The sequence below is a fragment of the Balaenoptera physalus genome (genome assembly GCF_965194825.1).
Source record: "Balaenoptera physalus genome assembly, contig: HAP1_SCAFFOLD_2443, whole genome shotgun sequence".
NCBI lineage: Eukaryota > Metazoa > Chordata > Mammalia > Artiodactyla > Balaenopteridae > Balaenoptera > Balaenoptera physalus.
Genome location: NW_028124364.1, coordinates 2,453 through 29,382, shown reverse-complemented (window position 1 = coordinate 29,382; position 26,930 = coordinate 2,453). Strand labels below are relative to the sequence as shown.

Sequence of the window (26,930 nt, the reverse complement as noted above, 5' to 3'; positions counted from 1 at the left end):
GTATGTAAAAAAGATCCCAGGTGCACTGACTGACTGGATTGAAAAGTTACGTTAAAACACGCAGTTTGGCAAAGCTCTTCTGCTCAATGTGTCCTGACACTGTGTTCAGAATTCTGTACTGGGGGAGCACACGTCCGCCACCCTCAGGCACCTTTGAGTCCAAGAGCCATTTTGAGAAGCTAAAATCAGAGAGAAGGACAGGTGCTCACGCACCCTTCAAAGGGGGTCTACAAACAAACACAGAACAACAAAAAAGGGCACCTTTGGATTTCACGAAGTCCATGGATTGTCCAAAGCCTGCCCCTCGATTCCAATTAAGAAATTCTAGTCTACTTACCAAAATTTTTTTTTTTTAAACATCTTTGTTGGAGTATAATTGCTTGACAATGGTGTGTTAGTTTCTGCTTTATAACGAAGTGAATCAGTTATACATATACATATGTTCCCATATCTCTTTCCTCTTGCATCTCCCTTCCTCCCACCCTCCCTGTCCCGCTCCGCTAGGTGGTCACAAAGCACCGAGCTGATCTCTCTGTGCTATGCGGCTGCTTCCCACTAGCTATCTATTTTACATTTGGTAGTGTATATATGTCCATGCCACTCTCTAACCCTGTCACATCTCAGCCCTCCCCCTCCCCATATCCTCAAGTCCATTCTCTAGTAGGTCTGTGTCTTTATTCCCGTCTTGCCACTAGGTTCTTCATGACCTTTTTTTTTTTTCCTTAGATTCCATATATATGTGTTAGCATACTGTATTTGTTTTTCTCTTTCTGACTTACTTCACTCCGTATGACAGACTCTAACTCCATCCACCTCACTACAAATACCTCCATTTCATTTCTTTTTATGGCTGAGTAATATTCCATCATATATATGTGCCACATCTTCTTTATCCATTCATCCGATGATGGACACTTAGGTTGCTTCCATGTCCTGGCTATTGTAAATAGAGCTGCAATGAACATTTTGGTACATGACTCTTTTTGAATTATGGTTTTCTCAGGGTATATGCCCAGTAGTGGGATTGCTGGGTCGTATGGTAGTTCTATTTTTAGTTTTTTAAGGAACCTCCATACTGTTCTCCATAGTGGCTGTATCAGTGTACGTTCCCAGCAACAGTGCAGGAGGAGGGTTCCCTTTTCTCCACACCCTCTCCAGCATTTATTGTTTGTAGATTTTTTGAGGATGGCCATTCTGAGTGGTGTGAGGTGATACCTCATTGTAGTTTTGATTTGCATTTCTCTAATGATTAGTGTTGTTGAGCATCCTTTTCACGTGTTTGTTGGCAATCTTATATCTTCTTTGGAGAAATGTCCATTTAGGTCTTGTGTCCATTTTTGGATTGAGTTGTTTGTTTCTTTGATACTGAGCTGCGTGAGCCGCTTGTATATTTTGGAGATGAATCCTTTGTCAGTTGCTTCGTTTACAAATATTTTCTCCCACTCTGAGGGTTGTTCTTTTGTCTTGTTTATGGTTTCCTTTGCTGTGCAAAAGCTTTTAAGTTTCCTTAGGTCCCATTTGTTTATTTTTGTTTTTATTTCCATTTTTCTAAGAGATGGGTTAAAAAGGATCTTGCTGTGATTTATGTGATAGAGTGTTCTTCCTATGTTTTCCTCTAAGAGTTTTCTGGTGTCGGGCCTTACATTTAGGTCTTTAATCCATTTTGAGTTTACTTTTGTGTTATGGTGTTAGGTAGTGTTCTCATTTCATTCTTTGACAGGTAGCTGTCCAGTTTTCCCAGCCCCACTTATTGAAGAGGCTGTCTTTTCTCCACTGTATATTCTTGCCTCCTTCATCAAAGATAAGGTGACCATATGTGCGTGGGTTTATCTCTGGGCTTCCTATCCTGTTCCATTGATGTATATTTCTCTTCCCTAAAGTATATTTCAATAAAGGTATGTACGTTGTTTTTTTAGACACAAGGCTATCGCACACTTAACAGACTACAGTATAGTGTAAACGTCAGTTTTTCATGCACGGGTACACCAGAAAATTCATGTGACTTGCGTTGTGGCGGTATTTGCTTCATTGCAGTGTTCTGGAACTGAAGCTGCAATGTCTCTGAGCTGGGCCTGTATACCCAGAAGTGGGATTGCTGGATCATATGGAATTTTTATTTAAAAGATTTTGAGAAAACTCCATACTGTTTTCCACAGTGCCTGCACGATGTTACATTCCTGCCTACAATATGCAAGGGTTACGATTTCTCTACAACCTTGACAACTGTATGTTTAAAAAGGAAGAAAAAATTGTAGCCATTCTAACAGATGTGAGGTAACATCTCATGATGATTTTGATTTGCATTTCCCGGATGATTAGTGACGTTGAGCACCTTTTCATGTACCTGGTGCTGTGTTAAGTATTCCTAACACACATACACAGACACAAAGGGATAGAAGGAATCTTTTGGAAGTGATGAGTATATTACCGTGATGGTGGTGATGGTATCACAGGTGTGTGCATATGTCCAAACTCATCAAGTTATACAAATTAAACCTGGACTGGACTTTGTATATCAGTTATACGGAAATAAAGCTGTAAAAGCCCAGCAACAAGTGGTGTGTTTCCTGAGCCGGTGAAGCCCAGGTACATCTTTTCTCCTCTCCCAGGGCTGAACCCACCCAAGCAGGCATTGAACTTGGCTCACTTTCCGTTTCTTTAGTTTCCCCTTCTATTACTTTTGTGTTTCGGCTTTGTTTTCAGATTACAGCTAAGTGCTTCCCCATTTGTAGCAGCAGTGATTCTGAGTTTGGCTCTGTCGTTTGAAGACTTTCGATGGTCTCTGTAAAGCGATTGAGTTTCTACAGAGCTAATCTCAGTTAGGTGAGAGGTGACAGAGGGTCTGGTTTGTTAGTCTTTTCTTAGTCTTTTCTGTTCGTCTATTTGTCTACTTTGACAAGCTCAAATCAGTTAAGAATCTCTTGCCCAATGGGAGGAGAACGGCTCTTTAATCTCTAGACTGGTGAGTGTTTATTCCTGACCCATGTCTAAGACTTTAGAACTGAAGGTAAAAGTTCCATTTCTCTGTATGTCTGTGTGTCTGTAATTCAGAAAGGCCTTTACCTGTGACAGTGTGAGTATGTAATGTTTTCCTACTTCTGGATCTATTAAAGTAGATTGTAGAGTCTCTTAAATTCAAGGGTTTGTGTCCTGATTGGCTTACAAAGATACAAATGTGCTTATAAAAATTATGTATCCCTCAAATTCTCAGAGAGAAAGGAATTTGAACTTCTGATACTTTAAATGTGCTAGAAAAGTATTCTCACGGAAATCAAGTCAGGGAATTCCCTGGTGGTGCAGTGGTTAGGACTCGGTGCTTTCACTGCCAGGGTCCGGGTTCAGTCCCTGGTCAGGGAACTAAGATCCAGCAAGCCTCTCGGTGCAGCCAAAAAAACAAACAAACAAAAAAATCAACTCAGAAATTTAAAGACTTCAAGTTTACATAATTTAGGTAAATCTTTGGCAAATGAAGCTAGTTTAATAGTTTTGGTTTAATACAAAGTTACTCCTATCTTATTTATCAGTATTAGGCGTACATTGAAAACAATTCTACTTGGGTGTGTTCTTCCTAAATTTATATAGGTGTACCCATCAAATAAGCTAACATTACTTCTACTTAATATTTAAGGTTATGAAAAATGTAAATTTGTGTTTAGCCACATTTAATTATTCTTCTGACAAACTTTATTTCAACAGTAACTATGTTTTGTACTGTGTTAGCTTGTCGATACATTCCAAGATCTTTAGTTTACGTAAACCCTTGAACTGATATTAAATTGTGTTACTGACTGGATAATCATTGGATACCGAGGTCATTTGTAAGCAAGACAGAAACCTGAAACGTTGATCACTAAGCATAATCTCAAGTTCTATGCTCTTGCTGCATATTTTTATTTGTTACCTAGAGGCTGTATCTGTGGGTGTGTTAATGAATGTGTTTGTGTCTGGCACTTGGAGAAGTTGTGTAAGGGATGTTTGTGGCTTCGTAAAGTTGTGTTACGTGTGTTCATGAGCTCTGCTAGCCTACAGTGCTGGTGTGTGATGGGCAGTTGTCAGTTATTCACTCCTAGTTTTCTTTGTGCAATGGAAGTAACTTGGGTTCAAAGTTGTTATGAATATAATATGAATGAGGCTTGAGCAATAGTAATGTTATCGGCTGGAACAGAACTCAGGTGCAGCTGCTCATCGCTCAGAAGTCAATGTTCCAGAGACAAGGGTTGGTGGAAGAAGAAAGATGCTTTATTCAGGAAGCTGGCAAGCTGGGAAGATGGTGGACTAGTGTCCCCCAAAGCATCTCCCAGTTGCCCGTTAGAGGGAAAAGGGGTTTATAGGGAAAAGACGGGAAGTCTCTGGGCTGTGCAGGTGGGGGCTCAATGCAGAGTAGCACAGTCAGCTCTGACCATCATCTTGACATTGGTCGTGCAGTGGTGTGGTCAGTGTCATGTTGATTGTTTCCGGCACAGTTAATCTTCAAGTCCAGTGCTGGATTGTTCCCATTTCCTTGAGGCCAGTTCCTGGAATTGTGTAAGCCATTGGTTCAGGTCTGCTCAAGATGGAGCAGCTTATGTCATAGCTCCAGTCTGGTCACCATACAGTTAGCTCTCTCCTCTTGTAGCGGTTTTAGTATCTGCAAAACAAGTTAGGAATGTGTCTCTGACACTGTTACTTATGTCCTTGGGGAGGAACTAAAGATTCTGTGACTGCTGTTGTCCTAAACGTGAACTGCTTGAACCTGTTGTTTTGTGACTCAGGGGAGGCCTGGGAGACTGCAGCTGTTTTACAAGCAAGAGGCAGGGGACATGGAAGGGCCCTGCAGGGTCCTGCTTGGTTCCAGCAACCGAGAGATACAACTTTGTATACAAGATGATGAGATGTAGTTTTGTTTATTAACAGGAACAAAAGTAGTTTGGTCCTAAAGTAAAATGACCGATTGTTCCAGCACCAGAAAGAGGATAGTGAAGGACACCACCTGAATGAATCTAGAAAGTTGTCGGAGATTGGTGGAAAGGGAATTGTATCGGTCTCAGCCGAAGGTGGCTCAGTTTTGATGATTATTGTAGAGATTTTCAAAAAAGAGCTTATGGTTCTCTTAAGTATCAAATATATTGATGCAAAGCTGGAGTTTGGTTTTCTCTCTGTAAAAATGATATATTTTTTCGTGGCGTATCGGACTCCTTAATAAGTGGTTGGAAAAGTTGTTCTCTAAATCTGCCTAAACAGCAGAGATTCTATGTCTCACAGGAAGAGCTTTCTGCCCCTAGTTCTGAATTCATCCGGCCGCCATATTTTCTTGAAAATAAATACACAGGGACTTTCCTGGTGGTGCAGCGGTTCAGAATCCGCCTGCCAGTGCAAGGCACACGGGTTCGAGCCCTGGTCCGGGAAGATCCCACATGCTTTTAGAAACTAGAACACGGAGAGAGTGAGGTCATATGAAATTTGAAACGCTAAATATTGTCATAGTTTTAAGCAGTTTGAAGATTGCTGGAAGAAATGATTTGTCATTCATTCAAGTAATACGCATTTGATGAATACTTGCAAAAAGTAAACAATAAAAAATCCTCTAGAGCCCGTGAGCCACAACTACTGGAACCCACGTGCCTAGAGCCCATGCTCCGCAACAAGAGAAGCCACCGCATTGAGCAGCCGACGCACCAGAACGAAGAGAAGCCCCCGCTCACCGCAACTAGAGAGAGCCCACGTGCAGCAGCGAAGACCCAACGCAGAGAAAAATAAATAAATAAATAAATAAATAAATAAATGTATTAAAAAAAAAAAGAAAGAAAATAAATGCACAACAAAATTTCTGCATTTCTGAGAAAGTTAAGCTTCCTTAAAACTGTGTTCCTTTTGGTCTGGTTTTTTCTCTTTAAAGTGTACTGTCAGGAATTCCCTGGCATTTCAGGGGTTAGGACTGTGCGCTTCCACTGCTAGAGGCCTGTTTTTGATCCCTGGTCAGGGAACTACGATCCCACAAGCTGCGTGGCGTGGCCGAAAAAACAAAGACAAAATCATCATACTTTAGCCGTTAAACGAAGTCCAGGGCCTTTAGTTCCTCCTCAAGGGCTATCGGGTAATATTCTGAGCCACGTCCTTGGAGCTGTTTTGCAGAGACTGAAACCCCCAGCAGGTGGAAGAAGTTAACTGCGTGCTGCCCACAAGCACGCAGACCCCAGACCCGTTGGAAGCAGAAGGCTGATGATGTTGAGTCCCCGCTACCTCACCACCGACCAATCAGAAGAATGTCCGTGAGCTGATCACGCACCCTGTGACCCTGTCTTCAACACGCAGCCCCTTTCTCTTTTCCCTATATAGTCCTCAAGCAAAACCTCAGGAGGGGAGAGTTGGTTCTTTGGGACGAGTCCACCTTCTCCCCTGGGCTGCTGGCTTCCTCAGTAAAGCTATGTTTCCTTTTACCCAACACTTGTCTCTCAGTACTGGAGTCCTGAACGACGTAAGATCTGCCTCATCTTCTGTAGTTTTTCCTCCATGAAAAATAATTCAGGATTATTTTTCAGAGTTAAGAAATGTGGTTGGATAATCACAACGCCATTAAGCCACACCTCGTTGGGCAGCAAACAGGCGAAGCCGACTGGTAATGACCACACACATCATGATTGTGAGAAGACTTTCATCTTTATTATATTTCCCCAAAAGCTGCATTGCACGGTACTCTTTAATAATCTAAAATAACATACAAACTTGTTGAGAGAAGTTAAAAACTTACGACTGAATTCCCACAATTCAGTAATGAGAACTAAAAATATAGAAATTTATGCTTACAAGAATTGGGAGGAAATACCCACCTAGCTGTAAGTAGAATGGAAATGTTATGTAATAGATAAAATGTATATTATGTCATAGATAAAACCAAAAATCTCTCTTGAAAATGTGAATAAAATTGTATATAGGTGTAAATATACAACAGCTGTAATACTCATCACAAAACTTGGTGGGAATAAGATGTTTCACAATGAAGACTATTTCAAAACTATTTAAAATACATCTATAAATATAAAATACAAAAATACAGTACTTCTGTAGGTGACATTTTCAAAATAAGCCAGTGAAAGTTAAGTCATCAGTTATGACCGTGTGGCTCTAATTATATATTTTAAAGTTATTCCCTCCTGTTCTGAGCCCCCTACACGCCACCTTCAAATGCTTCTAGACTGGGGCAAAGAAGTGTGTAAAAAATGGGACCTCCAGTGTTCATCTCAGGGGAGATTTGAATGAAATGATCTGAAAATTGGGGTGGTGCCTTCCAAAGGGATGGAACGTGACAGAACCCTGATTTCTTATTGTCCTGCCACAGACTCCTAGAAGCACGCCCCGCTCTCAGGAGTGTGACACGAAAACTCTCTTGAGCTCGTTCTAGAAGACGCTGGGTTCTTCCCGATCATCTGCACAAGAGGCTTCTCCCTCCCTTCCTCACGGCTGTCGTCAGCGTGTGGATTGACCTCCTGTGCAACATCCTCATCTCTCCTGGGCTCTGTGATCTGGAAGTAAGAGAAGGAGCAAGGACGTCAGATTTCAAAGTGGCAACTGTCCAGATACAAAGGTTTTCACATTCTTAGTTCTCACCAGAATTGAGACTCATTTATGATGGCAGTTTTATCTCAAATTCTCCATTCGGAGCCCCAATCCTGAACCATTCATTGTTTTCAAGTGCGATTCTTGGAGGTTGGTGAGCCTGACTGCAAAAACTACTGAATACACCTAAAGTCAGGCCCAGTCATCTGCTTTATAGCCAAGACTCCAGGTGATTCTGCTCAGGGAGCTGGCATTTGGAGAATGCTGCTTTAGTCTTAACTCACCTTGGTCCTTTGGCACCACTTAAACTCTGAACTTGGAACCACACTACAGACATCACTGACCGGTCAGCATCGTGGACCAGGAGACCTGCTGCCTGATCCCTAATCCTAATCCTGGATCCTAATGTCTATTTTATTATTAATTTTTAATTGACTTATTTTCTTTATTTTTGGCTGCATTGGGTCTTTGTTGCTGCGCGTGGGCTTTCTCTAGTTGTGGTGAGCGAGGACCACTCTCCGTTGCTTCTCATGACGCTTCTGTTGTGGCGGAGCACGGGCTCTAGGCGCACAGGCTCAGTAGTTGTGGCTTGCGGGCTCTAGAGTACAGGCTCAGTAGTTGTGGCTCGTGGGCTCTAGAGCGCAGGCTCAGTAGTTGTGGCGCACGGGCTTAGTTGCTCCGCGGCATGCGGGGTCTTCCCGGACGAGGGCTCGAACCCGTGTGCCCTGCGTTGGCAGGCGGATTCTTAACCACTGAGCCACCAGGGAAGTCCCTGGATCCTAATGTTTAAATAATAGTCAGTCCTCAACTTGGTTAGTGTTATGGGCTGAATGTTTGTGTCCCCCCAAATTCTTATGTTGAAATCTTAAAATCTTAACCGCTAAGGGGCTGGTATTAGGAGGGTGGGGTCTTTGGGAGGTTATTAGGTCATGGGGTAGAGCCCTCATGAATGAGATTATTGCCCTTGTAAAAGAGACTGCGGTCTGTTGTTTATAAGCCACGCAGTCTGTAGTATCTTGTTAGGGCAGGTCGAACGGACTAAGGCAGCTAGTTTGCAAGATTTCAACCAAATGTTTGCTCAATCCTCTGCCCACATCTAGAACTCTAATGTGTCCATTGTAACAAGCCATGCTGAAGGTGGCATTCCTTAACCGTCACTCGTTCTGATAAACCGTCTTGACCATAAAGTTGAGGGGGAAAAGGTGAATTGTACAAGAGGAATCATTGGTCCAGAAGTGGTGAGTCAGGGGAAATAAAGAGTCACAGGTGATCTGGCCGTAAGCAATTGGAAAGTAAATTTGGATGAAAATAAAGCTAGTCATAATTGGTCTTTTCTTATTGAACGTGTAGGCTGTTCCATCTAATATCCTGTTTGTAGACGTTTACTTTGTGGTAGGTAAATCCTAGAACCCATATCCCTGAGGGATGTAAGGCCAAAAATGAATTAAAAAGAGAAACTCGAAACACCGTATATGGAAAAAAATCACCACCATCTCATCAGAGCTGTTATTTGGACCCAATTGCTTTGGGTGAAATGACTTCAGTGAGACCCATGCGTCTGTGACAGACTGGTTTGCCCGAGGTCTGGCGCCCACGGGCCCCACGGTGCTGGTGTGTGTGTGTGGCTGTGAGGCCGCGGCTGGGCGCTGAGTCGGCGTGTGGCTGTGTGCCCGGCTGGCCCCCTTCACAGCGTGAGAGGTGATGTGGGTCCAGCAGTGGGATTCCTCCGATTTCCTCAGTAAGCAACGCGTCATTCCGCCCGCACCTTTGCGGACGCAGACCTACCTTTGCGCAGGCCGATGACCTCAGGCCTGCGTGGTCCTGGGGCCTCTAGGGCAAGAGGGCGCGATCTCTTCCCCACACCCAGAGCTCTGGATCAAAAGCCTGGATCTGGAAAGACAAACAGCCCCTGGAAATGAGGATGACGCTGCCTCCCCGTGCCCCGCGTCCGGTTCTTTCTCGTCCGTCCCCAAGTCCCAGACCGAATCCCCCATGATCCCCACCTCCTCTCCGGCCCGGCCCCTCCCCCAGACCGCCACAGCCCACCCACCTGCTCGCACTCTTCCCGAGTGACCCTAGCGTTCCAGCCCATGGAACGGATGAACTGGAGACGCAGTTTGTGGAACAAGGGACGCTGGGAGCGGTTCTTTCCATAGAGGAACGAAAAGATGGCCTGTTTGGGGGCCTGGTTGTCCTCTTCCATGTCGTTGGCCACATAGCTGGGGAAAGACATCAGGTGGCTGTTATCAGCACAGGAAGGGCCTCCACTTGAGATCAGCTTCCCAGAAAAGAGGCAGGCTGAGCATCCTGACACGACCCACCCAGCCCTGCCCAGCGTCCCCGAGAGCCGCCCAGTCATCAAGGCGCCACTGCCAGGCAGGACCTTCGCAAGGGTGCCTCTCACACCTTGATGCTGCGGAGAAAATCCAAACCCCCTGTTCCCTTCAACTTGTTGTATGTGCACACACCTCTCTCCCTATGTTGTAGGTGTATGTACAGTTCCTGAGGGCAGGAGCTGATCTGATCTATTTCTGCATTCATCCCTCTCCTACCAAATGACACATTTAGGGCTTGGTTCATCTTGATGCATTAATTCAACAGCCTTTTGTGAATCTCTGTTCCCATCACCTCATATTCCCCAGCGTGTAGGGTGTACTTTATAAGGTTTCATTAGATGAATGAATGAATGAATGAATGGATGAACATTTTATCTGGTAGCCAAATGCAATACCGATTACCTCGAAGACTCACAATAACAAACATTCGCAAAATGAAAAGAATTGTGCTGAGTGTTTTGGGAATGCATTGACATTTTGACAAGACCTGCCTTCCACATTGTGTCTAGTCTAATGGGACTGGGGAAGGGGAAGGGGGGAGATAAGAAATGACTGTAATGCAAAGCATCACATTCTAATACGATTTTAAGTAAAGTGCCTCCGGGATGCAGAAGTTAGGGAGATCAGGCATCGTGAAGGTTTTGGTGTTTGAACCCACTTTAAGGATAGGGTCATTTTCTTCAGGTAAATGTGTGGGAAAGATCCCTGGACAGAAAAGCACAATAGAAACTTAGAGGGCAGGGTATTTGGAAGGAACAGTGACACAAAGGAATAAAGTATCAGGACAGTGTGATGGAGATTGCAGAGAGAGTTGAATTCCAACCCAGAACTCTGGCCTTGATTTGGCACGTAATTAGCCAATGACATTGTGTGAAGCGGTCAGACCTGGGTTTTGGAAGGACATGCAGGCAAATAGAGCCGACTGGCTTGGGAGACGTGGAAGAAACATCAGTGGGGAGCATTTTCTACCAGGTCCGCGCTATGTGATAAGGGCCCCGATTGTGGCATTTGTCGTGGGAACGCAGAAACGGAAGATAATCACACTTGGTGCTGATGTGGGAAGACCCGAGACCGGAGAATGAGAACCGGAAACGTCTCAAGTCTATTTACTTGTGGGCAGGATGGTGTCAGTTCTTTCTTCCTCTCCTCTTAGGAAGGTTTCGTGTTTTGCTTTGTTTCGTTCAGTGTTTTAATTGACATTAGGGCAGTTTGTTTTGTCAATGAATGGTATAAAAAACATAACTTCGTTTGAAAAAGAAACCACTCTGCTGTAATCCTGTCATTTTCACAGCCAGCGTAAACGGTACAGAGGGGTTTAAAAAAATAGATGAAAGGTCAGAGCCCCAGGTCTCTCCCTGCGCCCTCCCAGGGTGTTGAATATTGATGGAGGGGATGGAGCAAGATACTCACAGAGCTATAAAGAAATGGATTCTCTGGAATTGCCAGGAGAAGAGCCCGGCCCGGCTGAAATAAGCTATCACCATCGACAGGAGATACTGATGGAAAGAGGGAAAAAAACGTAGGAGAGAGGTCGCATCGTGGAAGAGGAAAAACAGTGGGATAAGGGAGCAGGGGACGAGGAATGGGTGGTGCCACTTGGAGAAGAGACCCCCGTGTTGGGTGAGCCTGATTATTTGGGGGAGGGGAGGGGACAGAAGGTCAGAGTTTGCGACGCTCCAAGGATGCGAGGCTGTGGGTTTGAGGGCGTGGACTTCGGGCCGCTGGCACTGGACGGTGTTTGATGAACCGGAGCCAAGGCGAGTCCCCAGCAGCTGAGAGGAGAGGGGACTTAGGCAGCAACCACCAAAGGGGCACACCTGGGGCTCAGATCCCAGTGGGGACCTCGAGGCCCCTGGAGGGAAGTGTTGACAAGGCATCAGGTTGGGAGGGGAGTGGAAACGTGGGTGTAGAAAGCACCCCGCGTGCCCACCCAGGACAGGCGCTGGAGCAGGAATCCATCTCAGTGGGGGACTTACCTTGTCAGATACCCGCAGGTTTTTGTCCCAGGCGAGGAATTTCCTAACGACGGGATCCTCTGTGAAAAGAGGGCAGATGTTTGCCAGTGGGAACAGGGCTGTCGTGGGAGCATTCCAGAGCCAAGAGGGAGAACCGCGCCCCCCCTGGGGAAATGCCAAGATGTGGCCCAGGGCGAAGCTGATGGGAAGAGGGGAGGGAAGACCATTCGCTGTGGGAGGAAAAGGGGTGACTCCCCTTCTAGGGGGGCTGAGTGACAGGGAGTGATGCCCCTTCATCATGCATTCACGTACCAGTGCAGAGGGCATCGAGTTACTCACAGCCAATTTCTCAATTGACAGTCACGTCAGGGGGCGAAGGTGGCTTGTCAGCCCCCCCCACCCCCGCCCCACGCCAGTAAGATTCAAAAGGCCAGTAAGAGCTAGAGTCTCAGGGGTACAGTTGAAACCAAGCGAACCTAATCCTGTATCATTTCTAAATCTGACCTAGTCTTGTATCACTTGTAAGTCTAACCTAATCCTGTATCATTTATGTGTCCCCTGTGTCCTTTACCCGTAGACAGTCCGCCAGGGACGGAGAGCGCACCAACTAGCAGGGAATTCTTTTCCATTGGGAAAGTGTAGTCATTGGAAGTTTTTGTTTGTTTGCTTTTCAAGTATAGGATTGGAGGGTGCTGGGCGGGGGGCGGGGGATGCTGGTCCTTACCGAGCATCCTGTTGAAGACCTCGTGGTGCTCAGGCAGCACTGAAGACACCCGCTGTCGCTTGAGCTTCATCTTGAGCCCACTCAGCGACTCCACGACCCAGGTGTCCTGGGCCTCAGTGGCCGGCTCGCCCTCCTCCTCCTCTCTGAACGCCACTGACCTCTTCCTCTTACAGCCAGGGCGCTGAGGCGGGGAGCTGCAGCCGGCCCAGGGGGCTGAGAAAAGACAAGAGACTACAATAGGACGTTCTCGTCTTGGGAATTCAGCCACTGGTGACCACCCAACCCCACCCCGACTCCGCCTCCCCCCCGAAACACCCCTACCCTTTTCAGTCTCATAGACCTCTGACCTTGCCCCAAGTCATCTTTCCATCTTTCTCTGCCCATATCTACCTATCCCTCCCCTGTCTCATTTTGTCATTTTTCCAGCTTCCTGTCCTGAAAACTCTTTCTCATGGTAGAGAATTTCTCCCACTAGGAAAAAAGAAGAAAAAGAACCCTCCCCTTGTTTCCTCTCTTCCCCTCTCTCATCCTTGGATCTCATCTCCTAACCCTCTTTCTTGCTTCCCAGGGTTTCCGTGTCCCCAGCTCCTGTCCTCTCCTCCCTCAATCCCTGGCTTTCTGAATGTCTCCCTTCTTTCATAGGCACCTGACGCAGGTGCTCCTTCCCGACCTCTGTACCCTTTCCTCCTTACTGGTCAAGCCTCTGAAATTCCTTCTCGTGCCAGCTCCCTCACCTGACGGTCCTGGGCTTTCTTCGTTGACAGTCACCTCCAGGGGGTCCCCTGAGGAGCTGGGCTGGGAGTCCTGGTCCTCCACCTGGGAACTCGGTTGACGATTGGCCATGATTTCTCCCAAACTCTTCCCTTCCTCGAAGCGTAGACTCTGCTTTGTCCCAACTCTTCTTCTGGACTTGGGCAAAACACAAGTGGTCGTCCCTTCTCCGAGCTGCGGGGCAACTGGCAGTGGAGAAAAGCTCTGGCGAGATGCTATTGTCCACCTCTGCTGCCGAGCGACACGGAGTCTGGTCCTTCCAATCAGGAAGGTCGGAAGCCTGTGACGTCATCATGGGTCAAACTGGCAACCAGTCTGAATGAAAACACAAGTAACTGTCAGACCTATGTGTGCGCTTGTCCCAGAGATCAGGGGTAAATGGTATCTCCTGCCACTGACCCAACCTCTGCCCGTCCTCCAAAAGCCCCCTCAAGGTGTCCGGACCCCTCTTTACCGCTTCCCATCAGGTGCACTGCCCTCTCCCTGCTGGACTCTCCCCCTCGCTCCCATTCCTTTTCCACGGCCTGGTGGGAGAGTGGGGAGAGGGACAAGGAAACTTAGGGGAAGCAGCAACGGTTAAGCCTTATAAGAGTGAGATAAGTATGTAAAAAAAGATCCCAGGTGCACTGACTGACTGGATTGAAAAGTTACGTTAAAACACGCAGTTTGGCAAAGCTCTTCTGCTCAATGTGTCCTGACACTGTGTTCAGAATTCTGTACTGGGGGAGCACACGTCCGCCACCCTCAGGCACCTTTGAGTCCAAGAGCCATTTTGAGAAGCTAAAATCAGAGAGAAGGACAGGTGCTCACGCACCCTTCAAAGGGGTCTACAAACAAACACAGAACAACAAAAAAGGGCACCTTTGGATTTCACGAAGTCCATGGATTGTCCAAAGCCTGCCCCTCGATTCCAATTAAGAAATTCTGTCTACTTAGCAAAATTTTTTTTTTTTTAAACATCTTTGTTGGAGTATAATTGCTTTACAATGGTGTTTTAGTTTCTGCTTTATAACGAAGTGAATTAGTTATACATATACATGTGTTCCCATATCTCTTTCCTCTTGCATCTCCCTTCCTCCCACCCTCCGTATCCCACCTCTCTAGGTGGTCACAAAGCACCGAGCTGATCTCCCTGTGCTATGTGGCTGCTTCCCACTAGCTATCTATTTTACATTTGGTAGTGTATATATGTCCATGCTACTCTCTCACCCTGTCACATCTCAGCCCTCCCCCTCCCCATATCCTCAAGTCCATTCTCTAGTAGGTCTGTGTCTTTATTCCCGTCTTGCCACTAGGTTCTTCATGACCTTTTTTTTTCCCTTAGATTCCATATATATGTGTTAGCATACTGTATTTGTTTTTCTCTTTCTGACTTACTTCACTCTGTATGACAGACTCTAACTCCATCCATCTCACTACAAATACCTCCATTTCATTTCTTTTTATGGCTGAGTAATATTCCATCGTATATATGTGCCACATCTTTTTTATCCATTCATCCGATGATGGACACTTAGGTTGCTTCCATGTCCTGGCTATTGTAAATAGAGCTGCAATGAACATTTTGGTACATGACTCTTTTTGAATTATGGTTTTCTCAGGGTATATGCCCAGTAGTGGGATTGCTGGGTCGTATGGTAGTTCTATTTTTAGTTTTTTAAGGAACCTCCATACTGTTCTCCATAGTGGCTGTATCAGTGTGCATTCCCAGCAACAGTGCAGGAGGAGGGTTCCCTTTTCTCCACACCCTCTCCAGCATTTATTGTTTGTAAATGTTTTGATGATGGCCATTCTGAGTGGTGTGAGGTGATACCTCATTGTAGTTTTGATTTGCATTTCTCTAATGATTAGTGTTGTTGAGCATCCTTTTCACGTGTTTGTGGGCAATCTTATATCTTCTTTGGAGAAATGTCCATTTAGGTCTTGTGTCCATTTTTGGATTGAGTTGTTTGTTTTTTTGATATTGAGCTGCGTGAGCTGCTTGTATATTTTGGAGATGAATCCTTTGTCAGTTGCTTCGTTTACAAATATTTTCTCCCACTCTGAGGGTTGTTCTTTTGTCTTGTTTATGGTTTCCTTTGCTGTGCAAAAGCTTTTAAGTTTCCTTAGGTCCCATTTGTTTATTTTTGTTTTTATTTCCATTTTTCTAAGAGATGGGTCAAAAAGGATCTTGCTTTGATTTATGTGATAGAGTGTTCTGCCTATGTTTTCCTCTAAGAGTTTTCTGGTGTCGGGCCTTACATTTAGGTCTTTAATCCATTTTGAGTTTATTTTTGTGTTATGGTGTTAGGTAGTGTTCTCATTTCATTCTTTGACAGGTAGCTGTCCAGTTTTCCCAGCCCCACTTATTGAAGAGGCTGTCTTTTCTCCACTGTATATTCTTGCCTCCTTCATCAAAGATAATGTGACCATATGTGCGTGGGTTTATCTCTGGGCTTCCTACCCTGTTCCATTGATGTATATTTCTCTTCCCTAAAGTATATTTCAATAAAGGTATGTACGTTGTTTTTTTAGACGCAAGGCTATTGCACACTTAACAGACTACAGTATAGTGTAAACGTCAGTTTTTCATGCACGGGTACACCAGAAAATTCATGTGACTTGCGTTATGGCGGTATTCGCTTCATTGCAGTGTTCTGGAACTGAAGCTGCAATGTCTCTGAGCTGGGCCTGTATACCCAGAAGTGGGATTGCTGGATCATATGGAATTTTTATTTAAAAGATTTTGAGAAAACTCCATACTGTTTTCCACAGTGCCTGCACGATGTTACATTCCTGCCTACAATATGCAAGGGTTACGATTTCTCTACAACCTTGACAAGTCTATGTTTAAAAAGGAAGAAAAAATTGTAGCCATTCTAACAGATGTGAGGTAACATCTCATGATGATTTTGATTTGCATTTCCCGGATGATTAGTGACGTTGAGCACCTTTTCATGTACCTGGTGCTGTGTTAAGTATTCCTAACACACATACACAGACACAAAGGGATAGAAGGAATCTTTTGGAAGTGATGAGTATATTACCGTGATGGTGGTGATGGTATCACAGGTGTGTGCATATGTCCAAACTCATCAAGTTATACAAATTAAACCTGGGCTGGATTTTGTATATCAGTTATACGGAAATAAAGCTGTAAAAGCCCCGCAACAAGTGGTGTGTTTCCTGAGCCGGTGAAGCCCAGGTACATCTTTTCTCCTCTCCCAGGGCTGAACCCACCCAAGCAGGCATTGAACTTGGCTCACTTTCCGTTTCTTTAGTTTCCCCTTCTGTTACTTTTGTGTTTCTGCTTTGTTTTCAGATTACAGCTAAGTGCTTCCCCATTTGTAGCAGCAGTGATTCTGAGTTTGGCTCTGTCGTTTGAAGACTTTCGATGGTCTCTGCAAAGCGATTAAGTTTCTACAGAGCTAATCTCAGTTAGGTGAGAGGTGACAGAGGGTCTGGTTTGTTAGTCTTTTCTTAGTCTTTTCTGTTCGTCTATTTGTCTACTTTGACTAGCTCAAATCAGTTAAGAATCTCTTGCCCAATGGGAGGAGAACGGCTCTTTAATCTCTAGACTGGTGAGTGTTTATTCCTGACCCATGTCTAAGACTTTAGAACTGAAGGTAAAAGTTCCATTTCTCTGTATGTCTGTGTGTCTGTAATTCAGAAAGGCCTTTACCTGTGACAGTGTGAGTATGTAATGTTTTCCTACTTCTGGATCTATTAAAGTAGATTGTAGAGTCTCTTAAATTCAAGGGTTTGTGTCCTGATTGGCTTACAAAGATACAAATGTGCTTATAAAAATTATGTATCCCTCAAATTCTCAGAGAGAAAGGAATTAGAACTTCTGATACTTTAAATGTGCTAGAAAAGTATTCTCACGGAAATCAAGTCAGGGAATTCCCTGGTGGTGCAGTGGTTAGGACTCGGTGCTTTCACTGCCAGGGTCCGGGTTCAGTCCCTGGTCAGGGAACTAAGATCCAGCAAGCCTCTCGGTGCAGCCAAAAAAACAAACAAACAAAAAAATCAACTCAGAAATTTAAAGACTTCAAGTTTACATAATTTAGGTAAATCTTTGGCAAATGAAGCTAGTTTAATAGTTTTGGTTTAATACAAAGTTACTCCTATCTTATTTATCAGTATTAGGCGTACATTGAAAACAATTCTACTTGGGTGTGTTCTTCCTAAATTTATATAGGTGTACCCATCAAATAAGCTAACATTACTTCTACTTAATATTTAAGGTTATGAAAAATGTAAATTTGTGTTTAGCCACATTTAATTATTCTTCTGACAAACTTTATTTCAACAGTAACTATGTTTTGTACTGTGTTAGCTTGTCGATACATTCCAAGATCTTTAGTTTACGTAAACCCTTGAACTGATATTAAATTGTGTTACTGACTGGATAATCATTGGATACCGAGGTCATTTGTAAGCAAGACAGAAACCTGAAACGTTGATCACTAAGCATAATCTCAAGTTCTATGCTCTTGCTGCATATTTTTATTTGTTACCTAGAGGCTGTATCTGTGGGTGTGTTAATGAATGTGTTTGTGTCTGGCACTTGGAGAAGTTGTGTAAGGGATGTTTGTGGCTTCGTAAAGTTGTGTTACGTGTGTTCATGAGCTCTGCTAGCCTACAGTGCTGGTGTGTGATGGGCAGTTGTCAGTTATTCACTCCTAGTTTTCTTTGTGCAATGGAAGTAACTTGGGTTCAAAGTTGTTATGAATATAATATGAATGAGGCTTGAGCAATAGTAATGTTATCGGCTGGAACAGAACTCAGGTGCAGCTGCTCATCGCTCAGAAGTCAATGTTCCAGAGACAAGGGTTGGTGGAAGAAGAAAGATGCTTTATTCAGGAAGCTGGCAAGCTGGGAAGATGGTGGACTAGTGTCCCCCAAAGCATCTCCCAGTTGCCCGTTAGAGGGAAAAGGGGTTTATAGGGAAAAGACGGGAAGTCTCTGGGCTGTGCAGGTGGGGGCTCAATGCAGAGTAGCACAGTCAGCTCTGACCATCATCTTGACATTGGTCGTGCAGTGGTGTGGTCAGTGTCATGTTGATTGTTTCTGGCACAGTTAATCTTCAAGTCCAGTGCTGGATTGTTCCCATTTCCTTGAGGCCAGTTCCTGGAATTGTGTAAGCCATTGGTTCAGGTCTGCTCAAGATGGAGCAGCTTATGTCATAGCTCCAGTCTGGTCACCATACAGTTAGCTCTCTCCTCTTGTAGCGGTTTTAGTATCTGCAAAACAAGTTAGGAATGTGTCTCTGACACTGTTACTTATGTCCTTGGGGAGGAACTAAAGATTCTGTGACTGCTGTTGTCCTAAACGTGAACTGCTTGAACCTGTTGTTTTGTGACTCAGGGGAGGCCTGGGAGACTGCAGCTGTTTTACAAGCAAGAGGCAGGGGACATGGAAGGGCCCTGCAGGGTCCTGCTTGGTTCCAGCAACCGAGAGATACAACTTTGTATACAAGATGATGAGATGTAGTTTTGTTTATTAACAGGAACAAAAGTAGTTTGGTCCTAAAGTAAAATGACCGATTGTTCCAGCACCAGAAAGAGGATAGTGAAGGACACCACCTGAATGAATCTAGAAAGTTGTCGGAGATTGGTGGAAAGGGAATTGTATCGGTCTCAGCCGAAGGTGGCTCAGTTTTGATGATTATTGTAGAGATTTTCAAAAAAGAGCTTATGGTTCTCTTAAGTATCAAATATATTGATGCAAAGCTGGAGTTTGGTTTTCTCTCTGTAAAAATGATATATTTTTTCGTGGCGTATCGGACTCCTTAATAAGTGGTTGGAAAAGTTGTTCTCTAAATCTGCCTAAACAGCAGAGATTCTATGTCTCACAGGAAGAGCTTTCTGCCCCTAGTTCTGAATTCATCCGGCCGCCATATTTTCTTGAAAATAAATACACAGGGACTTTCCTGGTGGTGCAGCGGTTCAGAATCCGCCTGCCAGTGCAAGGCACACGGGTTCGAGCCCTGGTCCGGGAAGATCCCACATGCTTTTAGAAACTAGAACACGGAGAGAGTGAGGTCATATGAAATTTGAAACGCTAAATATTGTCATAGTTTTAAGCAGTTTGAAGATTGCTGGAAGAAATGATTTGTCATTCATTCAAGTAATACGCATTTGATGAATACTTGCAAAAAGTAAACAATAAAAAATCCTCTAGAGCCCGTGAGCCACAACTACTGGAACCCACGTGCCTAGAGCCCATGCTCCGCAACAAGAGAAGCCACCGCATTGAGCAGCCGACGCACCAGAACGAAGAGAAGCCCCCGCTCACCGCAACTAGAGAGAGCCCACGTGCAGCAGCGAAGACCCAACGCAGAGAAAAATAAATAAATAAATAAATAAATAAATAAATGTATTAAAAAAAAAAAGAAAGAAAATAAATGCACAACAAAATTTCTGCATTTCTGAGAAAGTTAAGCTTCCTTAAAACTGTGTTCCTTTTGGTCTGGTTTTTTCTCTTTAAAGTGTACTGTCAGGAATTCCCTGGCATTTCAGGGGTTAGGACTGTGCGCTTCCACTGCTAGAGGCCTGTTTTTGATCCCTGGTCAGGGAACTGCGATCCCACAAGCTGCGTGGCGTGGCCGAAAAAACAGCAAAGACAAAATCATCATACTTTAGCCGTTAAACGAAGTCCAGGGCCTTTAGTTCCTCCTCAAGGGCTATCGGGTAATATTCTGAGCCACGTCCTTGGAGCTGTTTTGCAGAGACTGAAACCCCCAGCAGGTGGAAGAAGTTAACTGCGTGCTGCCCACAAGCACGCAGACCCCAGACCCGTTGGAAGCAGAAGGCTGATGATGTTGAGTCCCCGCTACCTCACCACCGACCAATCAGAAGAATGTCCGTGAGCTGATCACGCACCCTGTGACCCTGTCTTCAACACGCAGCCCCTTTCTCTTTTCCCTATATAGTCCTCAAGCAAAACCTCAGGAGGGGAGAGTTGGTTCTTTGGGACGAGTCCACCTTCTCCCCTGGGCTGCTGGCTTCCTCAGTAAAGCTATGTTTCCTTTTACCCAACACTTGTCTCTCAGTACTGGAGTCCTGAACGACGTAAGATCTGCCTCATCTTCTGTAGTTTTTCCTCCATGAAAAATAATTCAGGATTATTTTTCAGAGTTAAGAAATGTGGTTGGATAATCACAACGCCATTAAGCCACACCTCGTTGGGCAGCAAACAGGCGAAGCCGACTGGTAATGACCACACACATCATGATTGTGAGAAGACTTTCATCTTTATTATATTTCCCCAAAAGCTGCATTGCACGGTACTCTTTAATAATCTAAAATAACATACAAACTTGTTGAGAGAAGTTAAAAACTTACGACTGAATTCCCACAATTCAGTAATGAGAACTAAAAATATAGAAATTTATGCTTACAAGAATTGGGAGGAAATACCCACCTAGCTATAAGTAGAATGGAAATGTTATGTAATAGATAAAATGTATATTATGTCATAGATAAAACCAAAAATCTCTCTTGAAAATGTGAATAAAATTGTATATAGGTGTAAATATACAACAGCTGTAATACTCATCACAAAACTTGGTGGGAATAAGATGTTTCACAATGAAGACTATTTCAAAACTATTTAAAATACATCTATAAATATAAAATACAAAAATACAGTACTTCTGTAGGTGACATTTTCAAAATAAGCCAGTGAAAGTTAAGTCATCAGTTATGACCGTGTGGCTCTAATTATATATTTTAAAGTTATTCCCTCCTGTTCTGAGCCCCCTACACGCCACCTTCAAATGCTTCTAGACTGGGGCAAAGAAGTGTGTAAAAAATGGGACCTCCAGTGTTCATCTCAGGGGAGATTTGAATGAAATGATCTGAAAATTGGGGTGGTGCCTTCCAAAGGGATGGAACGTGACAGAACCCTGATTTCTTATTGTCCTGCCACAGACTCCTAGAAGCACGCCCCGCTCTCAGGAGTGTGACACGAAAACTCTCTTGAGCTCGTTCTAGAAGACGCTGGGTTCTTCCCGATCATCTGCACAAGAGGCTTCTCCCTCCCTTCCTCACGGCTGTCGTCAGCGTGTGGATTGACCTCCTGTGCAACATCCTCATCTCTCCTGGGCTCTGTGATCTGGAAGTAAGAGAAGGAGCAAGGACGTCAGATTTCAAAGTGGCAACTGTCCAGATACAAAGGTTTTCACATTCTTAGTTCTCACCAGAATTGAGACTCATTTATGATGGCAGTTTTATCTCAAATTCTCCATTCGGAGCCCCAATCCTGAACCATTCATTGTTTTCAAGTGCGATTCTTGGAGTTTGGTGAGCCTGACTGCAAAAACTACTGAATACACCTAAAGTCAGGCCCAGTCATCTGCTTTATAGCCAAGACTCCAGGTGATTCTGCTCAGGGAGCTGGCATTTGGAGAATGCTGCTTTAGTCTTAACTCACCTTGGTCCTTTGGCACCACTTAAACTCTGAACTTGGAACCACACTACAGACATCACTGACCGGTCAGCATCGTGGACCAGGAGACCTGCTGCCTGATCCCTAATCCTAATCCTGGATCCTAATGTCTATTTTATTATTAATTTTTAATTGACTTATTTTCTTTATTTTATTTTTGGCTGCATTGGGTCTTTGTTGCTGCGCGTGGGCTTTCTCTAGTTGTGGTGAGCGAGGACCACTCTCCGTTGCTTCTCATGACGCTTCTGTTGTGGCGGAGCACGGGCTCTAGGCGCACAGGCTCAGTAGTTGTGGCTTGCGGGCTCTAGAGTACAGGCTCAGTAGTTGTGGCTCGTGGGCTCTAGAGCGCAGGCTCAGTAGTTGTGGCGCACGGGCTTAGTTGCTCCGCGGCATGCGGGGTCTTCCCGGACGAGGGCTCGAACCCGTGTGCCCTGCGTTGGCAGGCGGATTCTTAACCACTGAGCCACCAGGGAAGTCCCTGGATCCTAATGTTTAAATAATAGTCAGTCCTCAACTTGGTTAGTGTTATGGGCTGAATGTTTGTGTCCCCCCAAATTCTTATGTTGAAATCTTAAAATCTTAACCGCTAAGGGGCTGGTATTAGGAGGGTGGGGTCTTTGGGAGGTTATTAGGTCATGGGGTAGAGCCCTCATGAATGAGATTATTGCCCTTGTAAAAGAGACTGCGGTCTGTTGTTTATAAGCCACGCAGTCTGTAGTATCTTGTTAGGGCAGGTCGAACGGACTAAGGCAGCTAGTTTGCAAGATTTCAACCAAATGTTTGCTCAATCCTCTGCCCACATCTAGAACTCTAATGTGTCCATTGTAACAAGCCATGCTGAAGGTGGCATTCCTTAACCGTCACTCGTTCTGATAAACCGTCTTGACCATAAAGTTGAGGGGGAAAAGGTGAATTGTACAAGAGGAATCATTGGTCCAGAAGTGGTGAGTCAGGGGAAATAAAGAGTCACAGGTGATCTGGCCGTAAGCAATTGGAAAGTAAATTTGGATGAAAATAAAGCTAGTCATAATTGGTCTTTTCTTATTGAACGTGTAGGCTGTTCCATCTAATATCCTGTTTGTAGACGTTTACTTTGTGGTAGGTAAATCCTAGAACCCATATCCCTGAGGGATGTAAGGCCAAAAATGAATTAAAAAGAGAAACTCGAAACACCGTATATGGAAAAAAATCACCACCATCTCATCAGAGCTGTTATTTGGACCCAATTGCTTTGGGTGAAATGACTTCAGTGAGACCCATGCGTCTGTGACAGACTGGTTTGCCCGAGGTCTGGCGCCCACGGGCCCCACGGTGCTGGTGTGTGTGTGTGGCTGTGAGGCCGCGGCTGGGCGCTGAGTCGGCGTGTGGCTGTGTGCCCGGCTGGCCCCCTTCACAGCGTGAGAGGTGATGTGGGTCCAGCAGTGGGATTCCTCCGATTTCCTCAGTAAGCAACGCGTCATTCCGCCCGCACCTTTGCGGACGCAGACCTACCTTTGCGCAGGCCGATGACCTCAGGCCTGCGTGGTCCTGGGGCCTCTAGGGCAAGAGGGCGCGATCTCTTCCCCACACCCAGAGCTCTGGATCAAAAGCCTGGATCTGGAAAGACAAACAGCCCCTGGAAATGAGGATGACGCTGCCTCCCCGTGCCCCGCGTCCGGTTCTTTCTCGTCCGTCCCCAAGTCCCAGACCGAATCCCCCATGATCCCCACCTCCTCTCCGGCCCGGCCCCTCCCCCAGACCGCCACAGCCCACCCACCTGCTCGCACTCTTCCCGAGTGACCCTAGCGTTCCAGCCCATGGAACGGATGAACTGGAGACGCAGTTTGTGGAACAAGGGACGCTGGGAGCGGTTCTTTCCATAGAGGAACGAAAAGATGGCCTGTTTGGGGGCCTGGTTGTCCTCTTCCATGTCGTTGGCCACATAGCTGGGGAAAGACATCAGGTGGCTGTTATCAGCACAGGAAGGGCCTCCACTTGAGATCAGCTTCCCAGAAAAGAGGCAGGCTGAGCATCCTGACACGACCCACCCAGCCCTGCCCAGCGTCCCCGAGAGCCGCCCAGTCATCAAGGCGCCACTGCCAGGCAGGACCTTCGCAAGGGTGCCTCTCACACCTTGATGCTGCGGAGAAAATCCAAACCCCCTGTTCCCTTCAACTTGTTGTATGTGCACACACCTCTCTCCCTATGTTGTAGGTGTATGTACAGTTCCTGAGGGCAGGAGCTGATCTGATCTATTTCTGCATTCATCCCTCTCCTACCAAATGACACATTTAGGGCTTGGTTCATCTTGATGCATTAATTCAACAGCCTTTTGTGAATCTCTGTTCCCATCACCTCATATTCCCCAGCGTGTAGGGTGTACTTTATAAGGTTTCATTAGATGAATGAATGAATGAATGAATGGATGAACATTTTATCTGGTAGCCAAATGCAATACCGATTACCTCGAAGACTCACAATAACAAACATTCGCAAAATGAAAAGAATTGTGCTGAGTGTTTTGGGAATGCATTGACATTTTGACAAGACCTGCCTTCCACATTGTGTCTAGTCTAATGGGACTGGGGAAGGGGAAGGGGGGAGATAAGAAATGACTGTAATGCAAAGCATCACATTCTAATACGATTTTAAGTAAAGTGCCTCCGGGATGCAGAAGTTAGGGAGATCAGGCATCGTGAAGGTTTTGGTGTTTGAACCCACTTTAAGGATAGGGTCATTTTCTTCAGGTAAATGTGTGGGAAAGATCCCTGGACAGAAAAGCACAATAGAAACTTAGAGGGCAGGGTATTTGGAAGGAACAGTGACACCAAGGAATAAAGTATCAGGACAGTGTGATGGAGATTGCAGAGAGAGTTGAATTCCAACCCAGAACTCTGGCCTTGATTTGGCACGTAATTAGCCAATGACATTGTGTGAAGCGGTCAGACCTGGGTTTTGGAAGGACATGCAGGCAAATAGAGCCGACTGGCTTGGGAGACGTGGAAGAAACATCAGTGGGGAGCATTTTCTACCAGGTCCGCGCTATGTGATAAGGGCCCCGATTGTGGCATTTGTCGTGGGAACGCAGAAACGGAAGATAATCACACTTGGTGCTGATGTGGGAAGACCCGAGACCGGAGAATGAGAACCGGAAACGTCTCAAGTCTATTTACTTGTGGGCAGGATGGTGTCAGTTCTTTCTTCCTCTCCTCTTAGGAAGGTTTCGTGTTTTGCTTTGTTTCGTTCAGTGTTTTAATTGACATTAGGGCAGTTTGTTTTGTCAATGAATGGTATAAAAAACATAACTTCGTTTGAAAAAGAAACCACTCTGCTGTAATCCTGTCATTTTCACAGCCAGCGTAAACGGTACAGAGGGGTTTAAAAAAATAGATGAAAGGTCAGAGCCCCAGGTCTCTCCCTGCGCCCTCCCAGGGTGTTGAATATTGATGGAGGGGATGGAGCAAGATACTCACAGAGCTATAAAGAAATGGATTCTCTGGAATTGCCAGGAGAAGAGCCCGGCCCGGCTGAAATAAGCTATCACCATCGACAGGAGATACTGATGGAAAGAGGGAAAAAAACGTAGGAGAGAGGTCGCATCGTGGAAGAGGAAAAACAGTGGGATAAGGGAGCAGGGGACGAGGAATGGGTGGTGCCACTTGGAGAAGAGACCCCCGTGTTGGGTGAGCCTGATTATTTGGGGGAGGGGAGGGGACAGAAGGTCAGAGTTTGCGACGCTCCAAGGATGCGAGGCTGTGGGTTTGAGGGCGTGGACTTCGGGCCGCTGGCACTGGACGGTGTTTGATGAACCGGAGCCAAGGCGAGTCCCCAGCAGCTGAGAGGAGAGGGGACTTAGGCAGCAACCACCAAAGGGGCACACCTGGGGCTCAGATCCCAGTGGGGACCTCGAGGCCCCTGGAGGGAAGTGTTGACAAGGCATCAGGTTGGGAGGGGAGTGGAAACGTGGGTGTAGAAAGCACCCCGCGTGCCCACCCAGGACAGGCGCTGGAGCAGGAATCCATCTCAGTGGGGGACTTACCTTGTCAGATACCCGCAGGTTTTTGTCCCAGGCGAGGAATTTCCTAACGACGGGATCCTCTGTGAAAAGAGGGCAGATGTTTGCCAGTGGGAACAGGGCTGTCGTGGGAGCATTCCAGAGCCAAGAGGGAGAACCGCGCCCCCCCTGGGGAAATGCCAAGATGTGGCCCAGGGCGAAGCTGATGGGAAGAGGGGAGGGAAGACCATTCGCTGTGGGAGGAAAAGGGGTGACTCCCCTTCTAGGGGGGCTGAGTGACAGGGAGTGATGCCCCTTCATCATGCATTCACGTACCAGTGCAGAGGGCATCGAGTTACTCACAGCCAATTTCTCAATTGACAGTCACGTCAGGGGGCGAAGGTGGCTTGTCAGCCCCCCCCACCCCCGCCCCACGCCAGTAAGATTCAAAAGGCCAGTAAGAGCTAGAGTCTCAGGGGTACAGTTGAAACCAAGCGAACCTAATCCTGTATCATTTCTAAATCTGACCTAGTCTTGTATCACTTGTAAGTCTAACCTAATCCTGTATCATTTATGTGTCCCCTGTGTCCTTTACCCGTAGACAGTCCGCCAGGGACGGAGAGCGCACCAACTAGCAGGGAATTCTTTTCCATTGGGAAAGTGTAGTCATTGGAAGTTTTTGTTTGTTTGCTTTTCAAGTATAGGATTGGAGGGTGCTGGGCGGGGGGCGGGGGATGCTGGTCCTTACCGAGCATCCTGTTGAAGACCTCGTGGTGCTCAGGCAGCACTGAAGACACCCGCTGTCGCTTGAGCTTCATCTTGAGCCCACTCAGCGACTCCACGACCCAGGTGTCCTGGGCCTCAGTGGTCGGCTCGCCCTCCTCCTCCTCCTCTCTGAACGCCACTGACCTCTTCCTCTTACAGCCAGGGCGCTGAGGCGGGGAGCTGCAGCCGGCCCAGGGGGCTGAGAAAAGACAAGAGACTACAATAGGACGTTCTCGTCTTGGGAATTCAGCCACTGGTGACCACCCAACCCCACCCCGACTCCGCCTCCCCCCCGAAACACCCCTACCCTTTTCAGTCTCATAGACCTCTGACCTTGCCCCAAGTCATCTTTCCATCTTTCTCTGCCCATATCTACCTATCCCTCCCCTGTCTCATTTTGTCATTTTTCCAGCTTCCTGTCCTGAAAACTCTTTCTCATG

At 45.9% G+C, this 26,930-nt stretch overlaps 2 protein-coding genes and 2 long non-coding RNA genes across 5 annotated transcripts; 2 read left to right on the top strand and 2 right to left on the bottom strand.

The window, feature by feature from the left end:
* The first annotated feature begins 6,836 nt into the window (after positions 1-6,836).
* On the top strand, positions 6,837-8,876 carry LOC309654263. The gene is made up of 2 exons (XR_014260082.1): positions 6,837-8,760; positions 8,800-8,876. It is a non-coding gene; the product is annotated as an uncharacterized lncRNA (long non-coding RNA).
* Positions 8,877-9,123: 247 nt separating this feature from the next.
* LOC309654264 (speedy protein E4-like) lies at positions 9,124-13,391 on the bottom strand (the record flags this gene model as incomplete). Its single annotated transcript, XM_082478833.1, has 6 exons — positions 9,124-9,423; positions 9,584-9,752; positions 11,280-11,365; positions 11,846-11,904; positions 12,549-12,761; positions 13,283-13,391. The coding sequence occupies 6 exons, from the start codon at positions 13,389-13,391 to the stop codon at positions 9,364-9,366; spliced, it is 696 nt and encodes a 231-aa protein (XP_082334959.1). The 3' UTR covers positions 9,124-9,363.
* A 3,083-nt stretch (positions 13,392-16,474) lies between these two features.
* LOC309654262 lies at positions 16,475-22,801 on the top strand. The gene is made up of 2 exons (XR_014260081.1): positions 16,475-16,740; positions 21,236-22,801. It is a non-coding gene; the product is annotated as an uncharacterized lncRNA (long non-coding RNA).
* A 247-nt stretch (positions 22,802-23,048) lies between these two features.
* On the bottom strand, positions 23,049-26,602 carry LOC309654267 (speedy protein E4-like). Of its 2 annotated transcripts, XM_082478837.1 has the most exons (5): positions 26,474-26,583; positions 25,771-25,829; positions 25,205-25,290; positions 23,509-23,677; positions 23,049-23,348 (listed from the first exon to the last, which is right to left on the bottom strand). In XM_082478837.1, exons 1-5 carry the CDS (start codon positions 26,541-26,543, stop codon positions 23,289-23,291), a joined length of 444 nt encoding a protein of 147 aa, XP_082334963.1. In that variant the 5' UTR covers positions 26,544-26,583; the 3' UTR covers positions 23,049-23,288. The 2 variants fall into 2 exon arrangements, with proteins under 2 accessions (XP_082334963.1, XP_082334962.1); XM_082478836.1 differs by having other exon boundaries at positions 25,771-26,602.
* Between the last annotated feature and the right edge of the window lie 328 nt (positions 26,603-26,930).